This window comes from Schistocerca americana, chromosome 3, assembly GCF_021461395.2.
Source record: "Schistocerca americana isolate TAMUIC-IGC-003095 chromosome 3, iqSchAmer2.1, whole genome shotgun sequence".
Taxonomy (NCBI): Eukaryota; Metazoa; Arthropoda; class Insecta; order Orthoptera; family Acrididae; genus Schistocerca; species Schistocerca americana.
This window is the reverse complement of record NC_060121.1, coordinates 749209797-749233277: the sequence shown is the minus strand read 5'-3', so window position 1 is coordinate 749233277 and position 23481 is coordinate 749209797. Positions and strand designations below refer to the sequence as shown.

The window sequence follows — 23481 nt, the reverse complement described above, 5'->3', positions numbered from 1 at the left end:
TTTATTGCCTGTAAATTACATCTCTTTGTACGCGGCGCGCTACCATTCTAAAACTACTGGCCTTCTTCCAGCTCTCCTTTTTTTTCGTACTTCCCGTTAGTTTAGCGCCGGCGAGGGAGAGGAGAATGGCCAGCACGCTCCATTTCGAGGGTACCCCGCCGGCGGGGGGGAACGGGGTACGTTTTGCCACAGTCGCTTGCGCGCTCTCCTGTGACGTCCTTTTCTTTGACTACTGTTTGCGCCCCCCTCGGGCAGTCTGTGCTATTCTTAATGGGCTACATATAAAAGCCCACCGTGAATTATTCCGCAGACAGTGGACGGACAGCAGCAGCGCCGGACAGCAGAGCAGCCAGCAGGCAGCAGGCACGCCGTGATTTGCGTTTTCCTCGGCTTCCTCCTAGTCGCACCGGGTGACCATGACAGTCGCGCACGAGCGCACAGTGAAACGCGTCGTCAAACACCTGTTGTTGCCACTTCTGCTGCCGCTGTTGGTCGGCGCCTCGGCGCAGCACACCGGCGACCCCGCGGCGTTGGAGAATAACTTACTGGAGGCGGGACGTGGCGTCGTGAGCGCTGTTATGGACGCTGTGGGGCCGTGTCCCGAGTCCGGGGGCGGCATCACCTGCCAGGGGTTGCGTCTGGTGCGGCAAGCGGCAGCCATCGCCGAGAGCGACGGTCCCGTGGAACTGGCGCGCGGCGTCACCCTCGTCAAAGTCGGTGGTGCCACGCTGGAGGGGGCCCGTGGCGACACGGGCATGTCTGCAGACGGCGGAGTCGCTGCGTCCGTGGCCAACTTCCTGCAGGGCCGCGAGGTCCGCATTGAGCTAGCTCAGCTCGTCGGCAGGGAAGAATGGGACTCCTTCGTCAACTCATCGCTTGTGCGCTCTGGTAAGCTTCATTATTTGGCTTCAGCGACAGTACTAGCGATTCAGGTATTAGTGTTCTGTGCTCACTGATTAAGTCGTTTATGGAGAAGAAAAACCTCCACTATGAAAACCAACATGGCTTCCGTAAACAAAGATATCGCGAATCGCAGCTAGCTCCAAAATTTTTTGGAATATTGTTCCAGGCAAAATACAGATTTTTACAATATTACAAGATATTACACTGCCGGGATCACATTTAAGTTGTCTGTTTTTATTTATGGAATATCGTTTTTGATCTTCTAAGAGATCATATTCAGCTCTCACATTCCCTGATGACCGCAGGAAACGTTGGCGGGAGCAGATCTACATCTACATCTACATACATACTCCGCAATCAACCATACGGTGCGTGCTGGAGGGTACCTCGTACCACAAATAGCATCTTCTCGCCCTGTTCCACTCGCAAACAGAATGAGGGAAAAATGACTGCCTATATGCGAGTACGAGCCCTAATCTCTCTTATCTTATCTTTGTGGTGTTTCCGCGAAATATAAGTTGGCGGCAGTAAAACTGTACTGCAGTCAGCCTCAAATGCTGGTTCTCTAAATTCTCTCAGTAGCGATTCACGAGAAGAACGCCTCCTTTCCTCTAGAGACTCTCACCCGAGTTCCTGAAGCATTTACGTAACACTCGCGTGATGATCAAACCTACCAGTAACAAATCTAGCAACCCGCCTCTGAATTGCTTCTATGTCCTCCCTCAATTCGACTTGATAGGGATTCCAAACTCTCGAGCAGTACCCAAGAATAGGTCGTATTAGTGTTTTATAAGCGGTCTCCTCTACAGATGAACCACATCTTCCCAAAATTCTACCAATGAACCGAAGACGACTATCCGCCTTCCACACAACTGCCATTACATGCTTGTCCCACTTCATATCGCTCTGCAATGTTACGCCCAAATATTTAATCGACGTGACTGTGTCAAGCGCTACACTACTAATGGAGTATTCAAACATTGCGGGATTCTTTTTCCTATTCATCTGTATTAATTTACATTTATCTGTATTTAGAGTTAGCTGCCATTCTTTACATCAGTTACAAATCCTGTCCAAGTCATCTTGTATCCTCCTACAGTCACTCGACGACGACACCTTCCCGTAAACCACAGCATCATCAGCAAACAGCCGCACATTGCTATCCACCCTATCCAAAGGATGTTTTATGTAGATAGAAAACAACAGCGGACCTACCACGCCGGCCGGAGTGGCTGAGCGGTTCTAGGCGCTACAGCCTGGAACCGTGCGACCACTACGGTCGCAGGTTCGAATCCTGGCTCTGGTATGGATGTGTATGATGTCCTTAGGTTAGTTAGGTTTAAGTAGTTCTAAGTTCTAGGGGACTGATGACCTCAGAAGTTAAGTCCCATAGTGCTCAAGAGCCATTTGGACCTACCACACTTCCCTGGGGCACTCCAGATGATACCCTCACCTCCGATGAACGCTCAGATCCACATATTGTTGCATATTGAATATTGTCGTCCACAACTGCACAGATGGACCTGCTACACGCCAACGGTTCCTGAGTTGATCTATTAGAAGATCGAAAACGGCCACCTACAAATAAAAATAAACAACTGGAACGCGATCGTAACTCTGTGCTTTGAAACAAATTACAGCTCGTTCTTTCGTCCATGAAATCCAGGACAGGGTACACAAAGATGCTCAGATTGATGATGTGCTTTCTGGACTCAGTTCGCCACTGTTTTATAGTGAGCAAAATATGAGCCTACAGAGTATCAGACTAGATCTATGACTGCATGTAGGACTTTCCTGCAGATATAACTTAATGCGTCATTTTTAACTGACAGGCGTAAGGGTCGTTTCGGGTGTTCCTCAAGGAATGTTATAGGGAAGTTACTATTTGCAATTTATATTAGATGTCTGCTGGACTCCGCAGCTCGTGGTCGTGCGGTAGCGTTCTCGCTTCCCGCGCCCGGGTTCCCGGGTTCGATTCCTGGCGGGGTCAGGGATTTTCTCTGCCTCGTGATGACTGGGTGTTGTCTGATGTCCTTAGGTTAGTTAGGTTTAAGTAATTCTAAGTTCTAGGGGACTGATGACCGTGGATGTTAAGTCCCATAGTGCTCAGAGCCATTTGAACCATTTTTTGTCTACTGGACAACGTTAGATGCTCTGTGATGTTATTACCTGACCAGACTGCTGTCTGTAGGATGGTTGCAGCGCCTCAAGACTGCAGCGAAATACTGAAACACCTACGAGGGGTCGATGATTACTGCAGTGATTGGCTGTTGACCCTGAACGAAAATAAACGTAACGCTTCCACTCTTGGATCATAATGTTATTCTTAAAAGATTACAAATTAAAATGTGATACTAGACTGAAAGTTTGATAAAGCAAATATTTTTCTGGATAGCTTGAAACTGCTTATTGACTACTGAACAACTAGTAAATGTATCATATTGTGGGTAAATAGGCGAATACATCCACTACTACTCGTTTACACAATTGACGACAAATCACTGGAAGTAGTAAATACCGTAAAAAAAGTGTTGTCGGTCGGTTTTATCTACATCTACACGCCGACTCCCTAACCCACCTTACACAGGGTGGTGGAAGGCATCCTTTACCACTACTAGTCATTTCCTTTCCTGTTTCACTCGTGAATAGGAGGAGGGAAATAATACTGTCTATACGCCTTCGTACGCACCCTAATTTCTCGTATGTCTTTGAGGTCCTTACGCGTAATGTATACTGGTGGCAGTAGAATCGATCTATGTCAGTCTTAAATGCCGGTTTCCTAAATTTTCTGAGTGGTATTCTCCCAACAGAGCGAGAGTAGAAGGGTCTGGTTGATTAAATGGGTTTCTGTTAGCAACTTTTATTAGAACAAACAATTTAATACAATATTTAACGGTAATTTTTATACAATCAGAACACAGCCAAGGTTATCAGGCGTAACGGAGAAAAGCGCAGTTGGTATTATTGCACTTTATGAAAATTAACAAATAACCCCAGCCAAATGTATAAAAGCAACACTGAAGCTGCAGTTGGAACCAATACCAAACTCAGCGAACAATTCCTTTGCCGTGGAAAAAACTCAGAAGCGGCCTTCAGCATCTTATTAATGAAAACTGTGAAGTTCCTCTTGTATGCAAACTTCTGTTGACGTGACCCTGTAGATGGACCTCCATCACAGGCGGCAAGACTTCCAAGTGCGCCCACGACGTACGACCGTTGCCGTACCGAGCATCAGCCACCGGGGCGATGTTTACCGCCTGAGCCCTCGCGTCCGCCCCGAAACTCAAACCTGCCCAGCGGCCACCGGCGGAACGGTGCCCCGCGTTCATCACAACACAGCGTTTAGCACCGTTTGTACTTGTGACGTCAGCGCAATTAGAAGAGAAAGTGTATTAACAGGTATCTTCTGAATTTTCCGTGAAAGACACTTTAAATTAGGTTCGTGGGACAGCCACAGGTAAAAGTAAAGGTTCTAATCCAAAGTTTTAATGTTTTCCACCGAATAATTTCCTTTTCTTGAACCGTAATATCAGGTCGCTAGCTTGTTTGGTGGCGAAGAGGCGTGAGAGTATCCAGGAAGTTTTCTTCTTTCCAATTCATTGGCGCTCAAAACTTGTCCATTCAGCCAGCTAATCACAGGAAATGCGATATTACAAGTGGTTTTCACAATTCATGGTGTAGACATTATTTAAGTAGCACCTTGGAATGATGTAACATAGGATTAACAAAGGACTGATTAGACATAAAATAAGATTTACAAGCAGATGATACGAAAACCAGTAAAGAAGATGGAACACAGGATACACACTGGTAGTAATACTATAAACATCCTACTATTAACACAATAAGAAATGGCCAATCGTCGTTGGTGCCCATCTGGGATATTCCCAGTTCAGTCCACATTAATGACTATACAGAGCGATGTTTTTCCTCGTGTACAAACTACAGGGGTCGATCGATGAGACAATATGGAAGAAAAAAGGTCTAATGAAATTCTGTCGGGAAATGAATGGTTCCCAAGCTAGAAATAATTTGTTCAATCATATTTTGTTACAGTCTGCGGTCTAATACTCGCTGTATCATGCAGCCACAGTTTCAATATGCATGATTTCCTCCTAGCGGGTGGCTGGTACTGTCCCCCATACGTCGTGCCCTAGCGTCTCTCCTGCCGTATTAATTGGTAATTTTATGCCCTGTTAACTTCTCTTGTTAACTCACCTTGTAGTGAATGTGGTACAGAGCTATGAACAATAGTTCCGTATTCGAATCGACAGCTTGCCGACATGGTGTTTACTTACGGAAAGGCAAATGGCAACGGACAGCGGGCAGAAAGGTTGTATCAGGAGTCCTATCCGCGCCAACAACAACCGCAGCAATCAATGTTTGCAACAGTGTTTCTCCGTTTGTCTGAGACAAGGTCGTTTCAGGAAGAACGTACCCGAAATGTGCAGACCACAGACTTGGAGGAAAATGTGATTTAACACTGTGAAAGGCGACCGCCGTGTCAGCACCAGGCAGTTGGCCCACCTGTACAGGGTAAGTCATACGACCGTGTGGAACATTCTCCATGACAATTTTTACAATCCTTATTACTTACATCGTGTGCAGGGCTTACTAGCGACAGACTTTCCACATCGGAAGCAGTTTTGTCACTGGTTTCTTCACCAGCAATCACGATTGCGGAATTTGTCATCCATCCTATTCTAGATGAGGCCATCTTTAAACGGAGTAATATCTTCAACTTTCATAACAGTCATCTGTGATGTAGTATGCAGAACCCCAGTGGTAAGATGAGACCGAATCATCAGCATCGGTGCTGCCGGAATTTGCAGGCTGGGATAGTTGCCGATCGTATTTTGGGACGTCTTCCTTGCACGTCACCTAAGAGACCGCAACTATCGGCGTTTCATGCGGGTGATTTTTGCCTCCCCTGCTGGAAGAAGTGCCATTGATGATTCGAAAGGTTTTGTAGATGCAACATAAAGGTGCTCCAGCCCACTTCCCTGTTAACGGCCGGGTCCAGTTACACGACCTCCTCGTTTACTGGATCTCAACCCGTGCGATGTCTGGTTATGGGAATATCTCAGAAGTATCGTGTATGCAAATCCCATATCAGATGTGGGGACATTGGAGCTGTGTATTCACGCTGTCTTTGTTACTGTTCCGATGCAGCCTGGCCCATGTGTACGTGTCAGACAGAACACGCTACACACATGCGTTGAGGCACATAGAATCCATTTTCAGCACATACTGTAACTGTGGCTCCATGGTACAGCGAGTATTAGACCGCAGTCTCTGTAACAATGTACGACCGAATAAATGGTATGGAGCATGGAAACCACGCTTTTCCGGATGTAAGTTCATTAGGCCTTTTTTGTTCCTTATCCTCTCATCGATCAATCCCTAGAATTTGTACAAGGTGGAAATAACCCAGCATAAGTTATACAGAAAGTTCTACTCTAGAAGAGACTGCCATCTCTTGACGTAACTACTTTTGTACAGTTAACTGAGTCTTTCTGGGTGGGTACAATATCCTTGAAATCTTGAAAGAACATGTCCTTTCTACTGAACTGTTAGTTCAACTGAGTACTTTATCAAGCACTACTATGTAGTTCCGAGCAAGTGTTGACTTCTTGAGAAAATAAGTGGATGTGGACGATGACGTACCCACACAGATTTGTGATCTTGAGAATGAGCACATGATCGGAAATAGCTTGATAAAGCAGTCATTCAAACGAATAGTCCAGTGGAAAGGACGTCTCCTAGGATTTGTACAGATCGTTCTAACAGGCTGTGAACAAGAAAAGAAATGGAACATTGAATGTTTTGGGGGGAAACTGTCAAAATGTAGTACGAAATATTCCTTTACGCCTTTTTCAACTGCTTCGTTGGAACCATTTTCTGCAATTTTCGAGATAAGTAGCAAAGGCAGCCAAATTCGACCGAAATATTCTCACTGCAGAGCTTCATCATTCATTTTAGAACAATCAGATAGAAAATTGAAGTTGTAATCTGGTTATGATTTGATATAAGCAAAATACAGTGCGTCCCAGAAATGTTGCGACCAACTTCAAGGGGTTGTAAAGGGTGTGTCGACGAACAAATCGAAGATAGGAAATAGTGTGCGGAAACGTCATCCAGTTACGCTACAGGGCGTCGAAGTTGCAAGCAACGGCGCCTACCCTTACGCCACCCCTTCGGCAGTAAACGTGGCTTTCTATGCCAACGGACCTTAGGTGGAACGCCTCACACTGTTGTTTGTTATTCAGTGGTTGCGATTGATTGCGACTGGTCGTCGCTATCGCCAATGGAGAAGACAGAGTAGAAGGGCTTTGTCTCCTGTGGATGCGATGCTCTGTTGCCCACCTGGAGCTTCCTATCCTTTATTTGTGCCTTGAGACACCCTGTACAAATACTTGAAGTTAGTCACTACATTTCTGGAGCTGCGTAGGCTCTACCTCTGACTGCACAATGTGGGAAGTAACTTCATATATTAATATGTAAGACAATATATTTTGATGTAAGATACCGTAGATGGCAAAACCCTGATACAGAACTCGAAGCAGTCACAGTTACCCTTCAGGAACTTGAATTTAGACATACTGATCTGATCAGGTTGCGTTTAGTCTTATTCATGGTTAAAGAATTTAGAGTATATAGCGAAACATTCTTACGTAGGGTGAACCAGAACTCCACCGACAAATTTCGTAGGTTGTTTATTGATGATTAGAGAGTATTTTTACGTAAGAGACTCATGGTCTTCGGTGGCTCGTTACACAGGAATTACATTTCCTTTGAATTCTTATCTTTTGAATCGTTATTGCATTGAAAGTATCTACACAACAGTCAAAGTGTCGTCGGTATGCGCTGTGTATCTCGGTGTGTGTCTTGATTTTGCCCTGCATGGCCTATATTGGTCCCCGATACTGCGTTCAGTAATGCTCGGTCCTATCTCGGGTTCGTTTTCTCTGGGGTGTTAGTTGTAAGTTAAGTTAAACACAGCAACAGTATGAACAAGTTTACTGTTGAAGAATCGACCCATTTGCATCTCGTCTGTGGTTTCAGTGAATGCAACGCAAAAGCGGCTCGTCAACCCAAAGCGGAGCTGTTCCCGCACCGATGGCGTGTTACTAGTTGTTGATTACGTGTTACAAGCCTCTTTACTGCTGTGAAAGTACGAGGCCTGTTCAGAAAGTAAGCTCCGATTGATTGCCAAATTGAAACCACAGTGAACATCAGAAATGTTTTGCTTGTAACAATTAGCTACACCTTTCAGCTACTTCTCTACGTAGTCGCCGTTCTGACTTAGACTTTTGTCATAGCGTTGTACCAACTTTTCAATAGCCTCATCATAGAATGCAGCCGCCAGTGCTTTCCGCCAATTCTCCACGCTGGCCTACACCTCGTTGTCTGTGTCAAAATGTTGTCTTCAAAGACAGCGGTTCATGTGACCAGAGATGAAACTCAGGGGGAGACAATTGCGGACTGTATTGTGGGTAATCTCACATTTCCATTTGAAAACGATGCAGGAGCATCTTCATTGCCCCTGCAGAATGCGGCTGAGAATTGTCTTGAAGAAGAAACAGCACGACAGTTATGTAATGTTAGCTGCATAGCTTCAGGCGAAATTTCTCACCAGGCCCTCGTACTTGGCGGCAGACACTATCTTCTAGACATCTTTACGCACTCACTGCGAGCTCAGAAATGAGAAGAGCGACGTGATGCTAACTGGGGTTATACTAGAGAAACTACCCAACACATCTGTGCAAAGCTTTATCGGATTTTCATAGTCGTTTCCATTTCGCGACCGATCGGAGCTTACTTTCTGAACGCCCCTCGTATTTCCACAGAAACAAAGATAAATATGGTAACAGTTTCGAGTGAGTCATAATTACTTTATTACTGTGTAACTAACCAATGGAGGCCACAGATCCCATGCACCAATATATGCAACTTACGAAATTTTGTCTTTGAATTTCTAGCTCACTCTGTATAATAAGTATTGAGAAGTGTAAAAATCTTGTGCCTTGCGCCTCTTATAAAGCTCTAATTTTTTTCAAATTTAATGAGAAATTACAGTGAGGCAAAGTAATAAAGCAAAACACAAATGTAGAATATGAATATCACGAGTAAATCGTATCAGCTCACTTCACGAAGAAATTGTGTCATTCGCACATATTTCCACAATGCTGGAATCAGTGATCCACAGTTTCATATTAAACGTAGCAGGCACTTGATATTCGTGCAGCACGCTATGTGTGAAAACACAGCCTTCATTAAATCAATAATTCATTGTTATCTTTGTTATTTTGGTTTTTATTGAACACTTCGACAGCACTGCAAATATTGACAGCATCGAGCATAAGCAGCAGCTGAGTGCAGATCGTCGACAAAGTCGTCGTGAATCATAAAATGTTACTTCAAATATCACTGCCTGATGACAAACATCCATTGTGATGACGTGTGACAAATAATGTTCGAAGAAAATAAATATACTTTTTAGTTCGACAACTTCTGAAATAGTGAAACTATAGGAGAGACTGCGATCATGCAACACTAACTTTTACTGAGACTTAACGAGACAATTGGGACTTTATCCTCAAATAACCTACTCTCGGATGTTATTCATGTGAAAGAAAAAAATTGTGGGAAGTAACAAAATATGCATAAAATATGAATCGTTTAACCAATTAATTTGATGACTCACGAAGCTCAAGCTTTTTACCATGCCATACTGCAAACATTACAGACTATACAACATTCGACAGTTGTTAGAAAATGTCTAGCAATTTTGTTATTTAATTTTTACAGCTCTCCGTGTATGTCACTTCATTCTTAGCTAGACAGAAGGCATAATGATGGATTTTCTTCAGGTGAACTGAGGATTCTTGCGACGGCATAATCCTTGCCTTTTTTCGTGCACCAATCTGGAATCCTTTTTCTACACTGTCATTCGTAAGCTCATTGGCCATAATCGAATACAAGTTCTATTCATGAGACTTCAGACGTAGAAGATTTAGACATGAACGTCGGAGATCGTTCGAGTTATAGTGATATTTAACGACTGTTAAAACTGACTGTTAAATTTATACTTCCAGTGTTCCGAAATGAATGTCATGACTGAAAGTATACAAACTTAAATCTAATCGTTATCGGGTAGCCTACGTGTGTTTTAACCAGGCCAGATTGCTTAAAAATATGTTGATTCTCCAAATTGTATTCCTTTTTCAGAGAAAATAACGTTTAACAACCAAAAACGTTACGACAACGAATAATTGTCTTACAGATTGCGCCCATAATAGTTGTAGTTATGGATTACAAAAAAAAGTAGTATTGAGGAACGAATTCTGCAGTACAGTCAATAACAACTTCTGAAACATTCTTCTGCGTGTTTCAAAATTGTGTTCTTTCGTTTCCTCAGTATTGAATTGCCCTCATTTCTATTACAGCGTATTTAAGAGTTCTTGTCTAGAATTCTAAGCGTAGAGAAGCTATTCAAAATGAGATGTTAGAAACGATTTCCAGTTAATTTTTACTGAGTATAAATGTAAACAGCTGCGCTAGAGCGTGTTCAAGAAAAGGAAAAGTCACTACTCTCATATAAGGGCAAAAAGGTTTTGTACCATCTAAAACTATATTTTAGTTAACTGCTATTCATGACTGTTCTTCACAAAACACGGTTATACAGGTGACACAGACGTTAAACCGGACTAAGGATTTAACAGCACTCCGATCACTTTTCTCAAATAATGCAGATCACTACATTCGCTGCCACACTTATTCTGGTGTGAGACAACGTAACAGTAAAAAGGCTCATCTATCCATTTACTTGATGGTGTGCTTTCAAGTTTACAACCGACTTGATGATTAATTTTTATGCACTATCTTTCGACGAGCGGCTGAGTTGTCTTTTTGGGCTGTTCCGAGATGTGTTGTTATGCGTACGCGCTGACTTAACTCCGAGAAAATAAGACAGATCACAAACCTTATTATCTAATTAACCGGAATCTGTGGCTGGTAAGATAGAAATTGGCCATCTTCAGCGTAAGGTTGGAATTCCTAATCCCAGAATTGTGATATCGGTTTCAGGCAACGTGACGCATTAGGAAAACATAAGCAACCTCACCGGGAGGCCATTGTCGGTCCTTGCGAATGATGTAATTGACAAGCGAAATATTGTAGCTCTCTTGCACAGGTTCTCGAAAAACGGGAAAGGTGCTGTATATGAAACAGAATAAGCTGTATCCATCTTCGTGAAAGTGACTACCATCCACGCAGAGCGTTTCTTCCTATTAACAGCACTACAGCATAGTGACCCAAATTCGTCGTCGTCTCACCAGACGCAGCTTTAATTTACTCTCTGATATTCGGAACGCTCACATTTCAGTGGATCTTCTGGAACTTCAAGTGTTTATTATGAGATAAGGAAATTTCCAGGCGACCGTCACTTTTTCATAATATTTCCGACTCACACAATGATGCTTCAAACTATTAGACACGAGGTATTGTTGAGAAAGGAGTCGTTACTCTGCAGTTTCTTGCTTCAAAACCACCTTTGTTTCCGGAACGTACGGATTTCGTGATGGTGGACTTACGTTGTGGACAGGAGCGAACACTGAAGGATTTGCACATACACCATATGGAATGAACCCATGAGTAGTCGACGAAAGAAGGATATAATGTCCTGCTGACTAAGCCGGATTAAAGAAGGAACAAAAGTTCGGTATGAGCAAGGATGGGATGGAATGTCGGCTGTACCTTTTTTCTTCAAGGGAAATCACCACAGCATTTGCCTTAAGCGATTTAAGGAAATCATGGAAAAGCAATATCTGGGCGGCTTGATGTGAATTTTAACCCCTGCCAATACGAGTTCAGCACCGTAGACACTATTCCACCGCACGTTTTTGAATGCTAGAAGGTACAGATTGATACCATATCCTCTGCCCTTCTGTTCTGCCGTAAATTGTGCCATAGTCTATTCGTTCCTTTGTGTGAGTGAGAATGGGTGGCATCATAACGCTAATTAAGCTAACACATCTCTCATACAACTGTTTGAAAGACAAAAATTGTTCTTAACGAGCCCCATTATGTTTCTCAAAATCTCTTCAATAACCACGAAGTACGTATAATTTTTGACAGCTGGTCAGTGGCCAAACATCAGTTTTTGGTATGCTTCTTTTACTTTTGAGGTATTTCACTAGTATATGAAGTCTCTTGTAAACAAGAACCTGGCGTACCTCCAATTATATGTTGCCCTATGTTACAGGGCAACATATTCGGCTACCAACCAAAAGAACTAGATCTGGGAACAATCCCAGCTACTGCTTAAATTTTGGACAAAATTTATCTGCTATGCCTGCCGCAGATTTCCAGTATAAGAGTTGTCCTCATTTTTCAAACTATCTTTTCTAAAGAGGACAGAAGGGCAATTAGAGGTTCAGGCCAGCAGTTTTAGAATGGGAAACTTCCGTTAAACCAGGTCAGTGTGATCAAGAAATCAATGGAAACCACTGCATGTGTCCACAGAAACTAGGTCTTTTATTGAAAATGTGGCACCATTAAACCATTTGCAATAGATCCCGAATTAGTCCATCGTTCGGCCCTCCGGAGGGGACTTCAAGGTAGATGTGACCAAAACAAAAAGATTGAAAAATAAACTAAGTTGCAGTTTGGAATTTGTGAAGGTGGTAGGAGCTAGAAAATCTGAAAACGCTGAATCTGCATGTAGTTGAGGATCAGTGAAGTGAATGGGAAGAAAATATATATATATATATATATATATATATATATATATATATATATATATCTGAATATCCTCGTGATTAATATATGTATGAAATCAGGAGAATCTTTAGAAGCGCCATCGGCAGCAGAAAATTGTGTAGGAGTTTTTATATATAGTAAGGTAGGGCAAAGAGGGATTTACTGTGTATAGTTCAGCTACAGGGTTTTTTTCATTAGATTCGGAGCGGAACGAAACAAACACAAATAACCATAGTTCAGGTACACATGTCTATGTCACAAGCAGACAGTGACATAACACAGAGAGATGGTTAAGTCTTATCAGAGAGATGAAGGAGTATTGGAAGGAGGAGAACGCAGTGTGAAACAGGAGTGTGAAAGGAGAAAGTGTCCTTAGGTTCTGCAACAAATTTAAGCTAGTAACAGTAAGTACATTGTTTAAAATCGCAAGAGGCAGTTTACTTGAATAGGTCAGAAAGTTGGAAGAACCAGCTGGATTACGTCTTGGGGAGATACAGATTCCCAAATTAGACATCGGCTTGTGGAACGTGCGCAGTGGCAGAGTGATGATGGAGAGTAGCCTGAAGTTTAAGAGGATCAATAGAAATGACCAGTGAACAAGGAAGCAGCATTCTGAAGTTCCTCAAAGTTCTCTGAGGCTGTAGATCCACAGTCAGTAGTGGTGTTCAGAAGGAATGGACATTTCCAAAATGGGAAAAGCAAGATGATATCTACAAATGCATACAAATATATGTATAATAAAAGTGTCTGCAAAGAAACTATGGGTGAGAGGAGATATACTGCAACTGGTTGACGAAAGAAGAAAATATAAAAATCTTTAGAAACTCGTAGGAATACAAATGGATATGAAATGTAAAAAAGCTTACGCGAAAATACTACAGGAAAAATGTGAAGAAACTGACAGTGAAAGGATGAGCTGAAGGACAGATTCAACATACAGAAAAGCCTACACAACTTTGTAAGAAACTAAAAGAAAGTGCATGAACATTATGATTACAATAGTAAGTGTAACATGGTTCACATGGTTCTGAGCACTATGGGACTCAACTGCTGTGGTCATAAGTCCCCTAGAACTTAGAACTACTTAAACCTAACTAACCTAAGGACAGCACACAACACCCAGCCATCACGAGGCAGAGAAAATCCCTGACCCCGCCGGGAATCGAACCCGGGAACCCGTGCGTGGGAAGCGAGAACGCTACCGCACGACCACGAGATGCGGGCAGTAAGTGTAAGTAAGTGATAATGGAGAGATGGGAAGAATGTACTGATTAACTCTGCGGAGGATAGGACCTATCTGATAACGTAATGTAAGATGAAATGGGTGTCGCTTTGGAAGATTCATAGTGTCCAATGATAGAGTCAGGAGTCACAGTTTGAAAGACTTTGGAAGGCTCCCAATCAAGCACCATAAGGGATGGATAACATACATAGACAAATAACAGTTTCGAATATCTGACTTTGTACTCCACAACAGAAACAAGATTTAAGAAAAATTAAGGCACTTTCACTGGCACAGTGCAAGATGTCTGAAATCTCAGAAAAATAGGTATATGCTGTAGAGAAAGATGAATAATATTAAATGTTTGTAAGATGAAAGAAGGAAAAAATAAGAATGGAAGACTAAGAAAGAAATGCTCATTGTAAAAGTGATCTATGTCCTGCAGCGTTCATCCTGTATATATAAGAGACAATAAAGGAAGCAACGGGAAGTTTGATAAATGTGGTTAATATTTACAGCGAATGAATATCAGTGATAACATTTGTTGATGACAATGCCATCCTCGGTGAAAGCAAAAGAATGAACCATCCATTATCACAGAAAGTGGACGGAGAAAAGTTAATGAATATTGCCGCATTACTTTTTTACATTATAGATAAATTTTTCCCAAGAAATACCAGTACCAAGGCTACACTTCATTGCTCTTATTTTATTTATTTATCATTATTTATCTACATCTGTTACATATATAAAACAAAGAAATGTGTATAAGTGTGTATGTCAGGTATCTCCTCCCAAAGTCCTGAATTTATTTCAACCAAATTTGTTATGAAACAGCGTGCCTCATGAGTATCAGCAGTGTGGTGTTTATAAATTCCTAGCCCCAATAGGAGCGGGTATATGGGCAAAAATATTTGTTCCAGCCCCTTTCCAGCTCCTGGGTACCAGCTGCCCTGAACAACATGCATGCCAAATAAACCTGCTTTGCAGGCAGCTTACATGTCAGGGGTAGGAAACGGTTTTCCATGCTCCAGAATAGTACCGGCCTCCTTTATGGACCTGCTTTGCATGGTAGCCTGTTTTATATGCCAGGAGCAAATAAATAATTTTCAAGTCCCTAATGTGTGGCCTGCTCTGCATGGCAGGCAAGAGTAATATTGGCAATTTTTATTAAACTGTATTGCAGGAGCTACATATGGAGACAGGTTGAGGTAGATAGAAAATGGAGTAAGAAATGGACAGAGAGACTGGAGGAGTGAGAGATGCACGATGCAGATGGAAGGTATAGAGGGGTAATGGGCAGGCAGAAAAGGAAGAAGGGATGTGGAGATGGAGAGAGGTGGTGAAGGATGTGGTCAGAGAGAAGGGGGAGAGATATAATTAGAGAGACAGTACGAAGGAAACGGACAAAGAGAGGGGGAGGAGAAGCTGAAGAGACAAAGAGAATTGGGAGGACAGAGAGAGATATTAAGAGGGGCAGACGCCGAGGGGGAGGAGGATTGAACACATGTGTGAGTGAGAGGAAAAGGCGAGTTTGTATACTTACTCAAATAAAAACAATAAAGAATAACAGCGAAATTGCTATGTCTAGAAAAATCGTATATCTGCTACGAATCTGCACATAATATTTTTCTTCTGAATTAATTAAAAATATTGCGTAATGTGTGATACCTTCTTTGAAAGAACGTACAAGCAGAACAGTATTGTACACTATTTTAAACCGAAAGATGTTGCATTGTTTCAAACAACGTGTCCATGAATCATGGAGCTCTAGTTCCCATCTGATCATCCTGATTTTTGTTTCCTACAGTTTCCCAAAATTACTTCAGGTAAATGCCGGCATGGTTATAAATACTGCAACCGACTATCTGAGCCATCGTTGTCGAGGTTAACCTTTATTAGGAGTACTCTACAAAAATTCTAACTGCAACGGTGCCACACTTCAATGTAACGCAGGTTTCCCTACGATGGCTGGCGTGGTTGAGTCACCGGTTGTAGGAGTTCCCGTTTTGGCTGTTGAGGAACGTTACACCACGAAAATCACATGGTTATTCTTGCCTGCCAAACAGTGGCTTCTTAATCCGGGGAAAGAGGAAGAAGTCATTATGTGCCGTTTCAGGAGAAAAAGGGGCGGAGGGGTTTCGAACATTTGACGGCCCCGAGAAGCAGAATGTGTGTCTATATCATGTGCTGACCGAGTTGGGGCGTTAACGTAGAGGAAAATCATCCGTTGGCACAGCTTCTGTAATGCTTGGTCTTGACGGTCTCCCATAAGCTCGACACGAGGTCTCTGTGGTATCCTCACGTACGGTTTGCCCCTTACGAGCGTAATCTGATAGCACCACCCCATCGTAATCCCAAAAAACACTCAGCATTACCTTTCCCGGTCATAGCTGTTTGCCTTGTTTTCCTCTGGTTGTCATGTTCCACTACCTATGAGTCACAGCGAGTCACCCAGCACTCGTTATCAAGCAGCCAAAAGAGTAAATTGCTGAATAGGTAGAAAAATTTAGGCTGCGTCACATATCCACTGACATAAGTGACTTTGATAGGGAGCAGTCTTTTACAACCCGGGGCATCTCGGAAAAATTTGTTGGATTTCCGCTATCTATTGCAGTGTTTATCTATGGAAAGTAGTTTCAAGGACGGTGAAAACACATCTAAGCGACAACAAGCTGGACGTCAACGTGTCATCAGAGAAAGTGGAGATCAGAAGCTTGCCCGCTCCGTGAAGCAGGATAAGCGTAGATCTGTCACAGATCTGACGAGAAGTACAGCGCGGGTGCAGGCAGAATGTTTCGTAGGACTACGTTTAGCTTATATAGTTGAACATAGGGCTCCTCAAATAATGGCCCCTACGTGTCCCTATGTTGACCAAATATCATCAATTGAAAGATATTACCCGGCTGGTGAACCATGTTTCTTGTTACACCAGGTCATGCCTGGATACCCGTCATCCAGATGCACGGCTGCTCGAATCGTGCACCGAACGACGGACGCCGGCCAGCGTTTCCACTACGGCGAACATTCACCGTGGATTCTGCATAACCTGTGGTAGTAACTAAAGGCACCATGAAAGATGTGGTCTCAGTGAACATTACTGCAGACCAATTGCTTCCCCTTAAGCTTGATGTCTACCCCGACGGCGTTGGCATCTTATAGCGTGTCACAAGGTCAGAATCATGCTACACGCTTCGAGGAGCATCATAGTCAGTTCATGTTGATATCTTGTCCACTACCCTGTTCGCTCTGTTCTGAACCCGATGGAAAGAGCGTGGGAACTTCTCGAGTACCAATTCAGTGTTGTAAAAACCACCAGCCCGTAATGCAAGGGAAATGCTTGACATGTGTGTAGACATCTGTTGCCATAAGCTCTGCAAACCTACGAAGAATTTGTAGAATCAGTGCCATAGAGGATCGTGTTGTATTGCATTTCAGAGTTGGACTAACACACTCTTAAGTCGGTCTTCATTATGTTTTGGTCTCTCAGTGGAAGTCTGTTACAAGTCATTCACACAAATGATGAAGAAACGTCGACAAAATAGTATTACATGTACGTTATGAAAAGGAATAAATTATTACTTTCTTGTACCGTTTTGCATTTTCTGTCCTCTGAAACAGGAAAAGGTAAGAAGAGTCGTTTGTTCCCACTGTTATTCCCACGGACAAATACACTTTAAGTTGTATAGTTCTGAAGTGAGCAGTTCGTAGCAAAGATCCGAGGGATGGACATACCTTGCTGAAATCTAAAACGAAAAATATACATTGAACTTCAAAACCAAATTGCTCCATATAGATTAACGCAAAATTAACTAACTCCGTCACAACCGGTCAAAAATGCCTAATGGTACCGACCAGCCGCCGTATCATCCTCACCCAACAGGCGTCACTGGATGCGGATATGAAGGGGCATCTGGTCAGCAAACCGTTCTCCCGGCCGCATGTCAGTTTACGTAACGCAGAATAAAACAAGAAAAATATTGATGTAATTCATTTTCCGGTAGCCCTATTGGTTTGCTTGTAATTAAAGCTTGAGTCTCTAATATAAACCCGATAGTGGTCTCCCATACGGATCTCCAGTAAGGGACTGCAGGGGGGGGGGGGGGGGGGAGGGGAGGTAACCATTTGGATCTTCGGTAGGGGATTGCCATAGAGCAGGTCACCATGATAGAAAAAAACTAAATAATCAACCAAAGGATATTATCGTCAGAGGCAGAGAGGTCATTGCATTGCCAGAAGTCTGAAGTGGGAAGGAAGTTAGGAAATCTGAAAAGAAAAGTGTAAAGGCTCGTTCTCTGGAGGTCAGTGAAGTGAAAGTAGATAAGTATTTCTGGTGAGATGAGATGGGTATAGGATCAAATCAGTATAAGCAGTAATTGGTGTAACCAGAGTAGGATTCGTCAGGAATAAGTTGGCGAAAAGAACTATATACAGAAGAAACAAAAATAAATGTGGACAGATGACATTCACTTTGGCTTTAGGGAAAGGTTATGACGATGCACTTGATAATGGAAACAAGACTTTAAAGAATTCAAAACACTTTTGTAGGAATTAACGATGAAGAAAAAGCGTTAGACAGCGTAAAATGCTGGAAGATATTCGAAACTATCAGTGGAATAGATGCAAGCTGCAAGGAGAGGCCCGTAATGTACAATACGTTGGAGGAACAAGGGAGGAGAATAAGAATAGAATGCCAGGAGAGAAGTGAGATCATCTTCCTCTGTTGTTCAAACTGTACACTGAGGAAGCAATGATGGAAATAAATGTAGTCTGAGGAGTACGGTTGAAATTCTGGGTAAATGGAGATCACTGATAAGGTGCACTGAAAGCGTTGCTACCCTCACTGAAGGTAAAGAGAAACTACGGAACCTGCTAAAAGGAATGAACGATCTACTGAGCATATGACGTTGGGTCAGAGTAAACCAACGGTATATCAAAGTCATGAGGAGTAGCAGAAATAAGATAGGCTCTAAGCTTCACATGAAAATTAGGGACCAGCTATCAAGTGAAAAAGAAGAAGAAAAAAAAAGCTTGTCGGATGAAGCAAGGAGGAAATAAGTAGCAGACGAGCACAGAAAGAGAGAGCATTGCTCGCTAAGAGAAGAATATTAGACGATCCAGTCACATTAACGTGACGTCAAGGTGCAATAAACACTCACAGACGGCAGGTGGCAGCATTAGCAGTTGAGGGTGTCGGGCAAACGCAGAAAACTATGCAGACGTTGTTGTGATGCGGAAGCGGAGCAATTTGTCTGACGTCCAAAAGAGCATGATCTTTATCTCTCGGGACATGGATAGAAGCGTTTTCGGAACGGTTACGTTTGTAAATTGCCCGCGTACTACTATGGTATAAGCTTATCGTTCGTGGCAAAATGGCGCTATCCAAACCGGTGCCGAAGCAACTGTGGTGCACCACTGGCCTTAGACAGGGTCTCCTCAAAGAGAGTTCATCGAACGTAAATTGGTAGTATGGCCCTCCACAGCAGGCGGATGATTTCACTAAAATTAAATATCCTTTTTTGATTATTAGCTCCATTGTTTCAAAATATTCAGTTTTAGTATCCTGTAATTTTTCAGAACTTTGACCTCAATCTATGAGGCACTTTGTGCAGCGTGAGGTCAGTTAGGTTCCCCCCCCCCCCCCCCACACACTTTATCTCTGATATAGCACCCGCAAAAAATCACAGGACATAGATTTATCCGCTGACGGTTAATTCCACATCCGTTGATGAATTCTATGTCAGATTATGAAAATCAGATATTAGCGTGGCTCTTCTAAGTATCTACAAATGGATTAATAATACAAGAGTATGCTAGTAAGAGAAAGGACAATAATTTGTACCTCAGCAGGAATGCAGTGACGATTGGCTCAAAAACGGTACGTTCTAGGTATACATTCTGTCCGCAATATTGTGAACGTATGCAGAACAGAAAAACAAATTATGCTTTATTGAGGTATTTAAGCTTATCGAATCAATTTCATGGCTGTGTAGACTAACTTCAGACGTAAAACGCGTTTGATGCTCAGTTATTACATTGGAGCTTGTTGCCAGAGCGGTCCAGTGTCCTATACTAGTGAGTAAATGAAGCGTATCAGAACTTAGTCCTGGCTACAGACATCTCATGTATTCAGTACAAAAGCATCGATATGACTTTCATCCAGCCCCACGCAAGTCTCTTGAGAAGTTCAAAGGGGAACACATTTTGTAATTGTTGTGTGCTGAATAGTGGAGCGTTGTCTTCGAAAGACGAATTTCCTACATCAGTTCACTTCAAATATTTAAATTAACAGTAAGGTGTGGACATATATGCCGCTTCTCTTTCTTCCTATTATGACCGTCTAATAAATGTTGAGGGCTCTAGTTGGTATTTGTAAAACTGAATGATATGAACAGGAACGTGTCCCGTCTCGAGACTGGATTAATAATGAAAAAAAGAGAGATAAAAGTTAAAATGGTTGTGTAATGTTTCTGGCGTTCTACATAGTCTCCACGATCTGATTGGATCGCGCAATAAGTACATACAATCAAGTTAAAGTGTCAGAAAAGTCCTCCTATGTGATTATGTTCAACTCCCACGTCGCATTGGCTTGAGCGTCTGTTACGTCTTCAAAGTGTTGATAAATCATGTTAGTTTTTCGTTTTGTGGAGGGTTCGTTGTGGAAATACCAACTTACACAAGAGATTTTAAAAAGAATTGTTCGCGATTTGCATATAAATCAGGTAGTGCCAGGCGTGTCACACAAGGTTTTATTCGAAACTTCCTGGCAGATTAAAACTGTGTGCTGGACCGAGACTCGAACTCGGGACCTTTGCCTTTCGCGGGCAAGTGCTCTACCAACTGAGCTACCCAAGCACGACTCACGCCCCGTCCTCACAGCTTCACTTCTGCCAGTACCTGGCCTCCTACCTTCCAAACCTTACAGAAGCTCTCCTGCGAACCTTGCAGAACTAGCACTCCTGAAAGAAAGGATATTGCGGAGACATGGATTAGCCACTGCCTGGGGTATGTTTCCAGAATGAGATTTTCACTCTGCAGCGGAGTGTGCGCTGATATGAAACTTCCCAGCAGATTAAAACTGTGTGCCAGACCGAGACTCGAACTCGGGACCTGTTAGAGCACTTTCCGGCGAAAGGCAAAGGTCCCGAGTTCGAGTCTCGGTCCGGCACACAGTTTTATTCTCCCACAAGGGAGAAGATTCAGCTATGGTCAATGGCATGACGATGCACAAGGCAATGGAAACCATTGCATTAATGACACGTAATGACTATGTATCTACAAGACATGGGGTATGTACTTGAAAAAGTGTCATGATAATCTCTCCTTTGGCGGATCTTCGCGAGGGGACTGCCAAGGGGAAGGTGACAATGAGAAAAAGACTGAATAACCAACGAAATGACAACATTTTACGAGTCGTGGCGAGGAATGTCAAAAAGTCGAACGTCGTAGGGAACCTGGGAAATCTGAAAAGGGAAATACAGAGGATCAGTCTGGATATACTTGGGCAGTGGGGGGGGGGGGGGGGGGGGTGAAGTGAAGTGGCCAACGGGAGAAGGATTTGCTATGAAGCAAGGCAGGGCAGAGAGTGAGTTACTGTCAACAGTTCAGCAGTGGGGTTGTTCTCATCAGAATCAAACAACACCGACAACGATCGTTCATGTATACCTGCTGGCGTCGCAAGCAGAGGATGAAGAGTTAGAGAAAGTATATGAGGATATTGAACGGGCACCAGTACGAAAAGGGAGATGAAATCTAATGTCATGGGGGATTTGAATGTGGCTGTAGGGAGGAGAGTAGAAGAAAGGGATGCTGCAGAAATGGGCTTGCTAGTTGGAACGAGAGATGAGGATGACTACATGAGTTTGAATAAATATCAGTTAGTAATAATGAATACTCCATTCAAGAATCACAAAAGGAAGAGGTATACTTGGAAAAGACCGAGAGATACGGGAAGATTACATCTTTGTCAGGCAGAGAAAGAAATCAGATATTGGATTGTAAGGCGTGTCCAGGAGCAGATACAGACTCAGATCGCAATGTAGTAGTCATGAAGAAAAGGCTGAAGTTTAACAGACTACTTGGGAAACATCAATGGTCAAAGGAGTGGCATACTGAAGTACTAAGGAATGAAGAGACACGATTGAAGTTCTCTGGCGCTATAGATACAGCGATAATGAACAGGTCAGTAAGCAGTTGAGATGAAGAGGAACGGACATCTCTAAAAAGGGCAATCACAAACGTTGGAAAGGAAACCGTAGGTACAGGGAATGTAACTACAAAGAAACCATGGATAACTAAAGAAATATTTCAGTTGACCAACGAAAGAAGGAAATACAAAAATTTTCAAGGAAATTCAGGAATACAAAAACACACGTCGCATAGGAACGAAACAAACAGGAAGAGGCGGGAAGTCAAGGTGAATTGTGGTAGGTAAGATCTTAATGAACCAAACTGCTGAGGTCATCGAGCCGGTGAATCGTCTGTATGAAAAATGTGAAGAAATCGATAAAGAAATGATTGTCCGAAGGACGAACTCAGCATACAGAAAAAAAAACAACCGTCGGTGAAATTAAAAGCAAGGGAATTCCACTCTTAAATGCAGAAGAGGGAGCGGATGTGACCTCTAGGAGGGGGCAAACTGCTCTGATGACATGATAGAAGAAACAGGAGTCGATAGCGAAGAAATGGGGGATCCAGTATTAGAATCAAACTTAAAAAAAAAGTTTTGGACGACGTAACATAATGTAAGGCTGAAGGGACAGATAACATCTCATCGGAATTTCTGAAATCATTGACAAATCAGCGGCAACAAAACGCCTATTCTCGTTGGTGTGTAGAATGTATGAAAGTGGCGACATACCACCAGACTTTCGGAATAACATCACCCACATTACGAAGGCAACTTGAGCCAAGAAGTGTCAGACAAGATGAACATACATAAGAAAGGGAAAGAAAATTGAGGATCTATTAGATGGCGATCAGTTTGGCTTTAGGAAACGTAAAGGCATCAGAGAGGCTGTTTGATGTTGCGGTTGATAATGGAAGCAAGTCTGAGGAAAAAATCAAGACACGTTTAAGGAGTCTGTCGACCTGTAAAGCGTTCGACAATGTAAAACGGTGGGACATGTTCGAAGTCCTGCGGAAAATAGGGATACTTTATAGGGAGAGACGGATAAAATACAAAGTGTACAAGAGCCAAGAGGGAATAATACGAGTGGTTGACCTAGAAGGAATTGCTCAGGTTAAAGTCGGTGCAGCACAAATGCAGTCTTTCGCCCCTGCTGTTCAATCAATACAATGTAACAGGTTCAACAAAAGTTCAAAGTGAAAGGATACCTATGATAAGATTTGCTGATGACATTGCTATACTCAGCGATGGTGAAGAAGAATCAAAGTATGTGATGAATGGAAAGAACAGTCTAACGAGAACAGACTATGGATTGAGAGTAAATCGAAGGAAGGCGAAAGAAATGAAGACCAGCAGAAATGAGAACAGCGAGAAACTTAAACTGAATTGGGAATCACGAAGTAAGTGAATTTAAGGAATTCTGTTACCTAGGCAGCAAAGTAACCCATGTCGGACAGAGGAAGGA

At 42.7% G+C, this 23481-nt stretch overlaps 1 protein-coding gene across 1 annotated transcript in view; it reads left to right on the top strand.

The window, feature by feature from the left end:
* The first annotated feature begins 324 nt into the window (after positions 1-324).
* LOC124607212 overlaps positions 325-23481 on the top strand; it is a 41536-nt gene continuing 18379 nt past the window's right edge. Inside the window, exon 1 of the mRNA XM_047139482.1 lies at positions 325-888. Within this exon, the coding sequence (XP_046995438.1) occupies positions 417-888 (472 nt within the window). The 5' untranslated portion in view covers positions 325-416. The remainder of the gene's footprint in view (positions 889-23481) is intronic.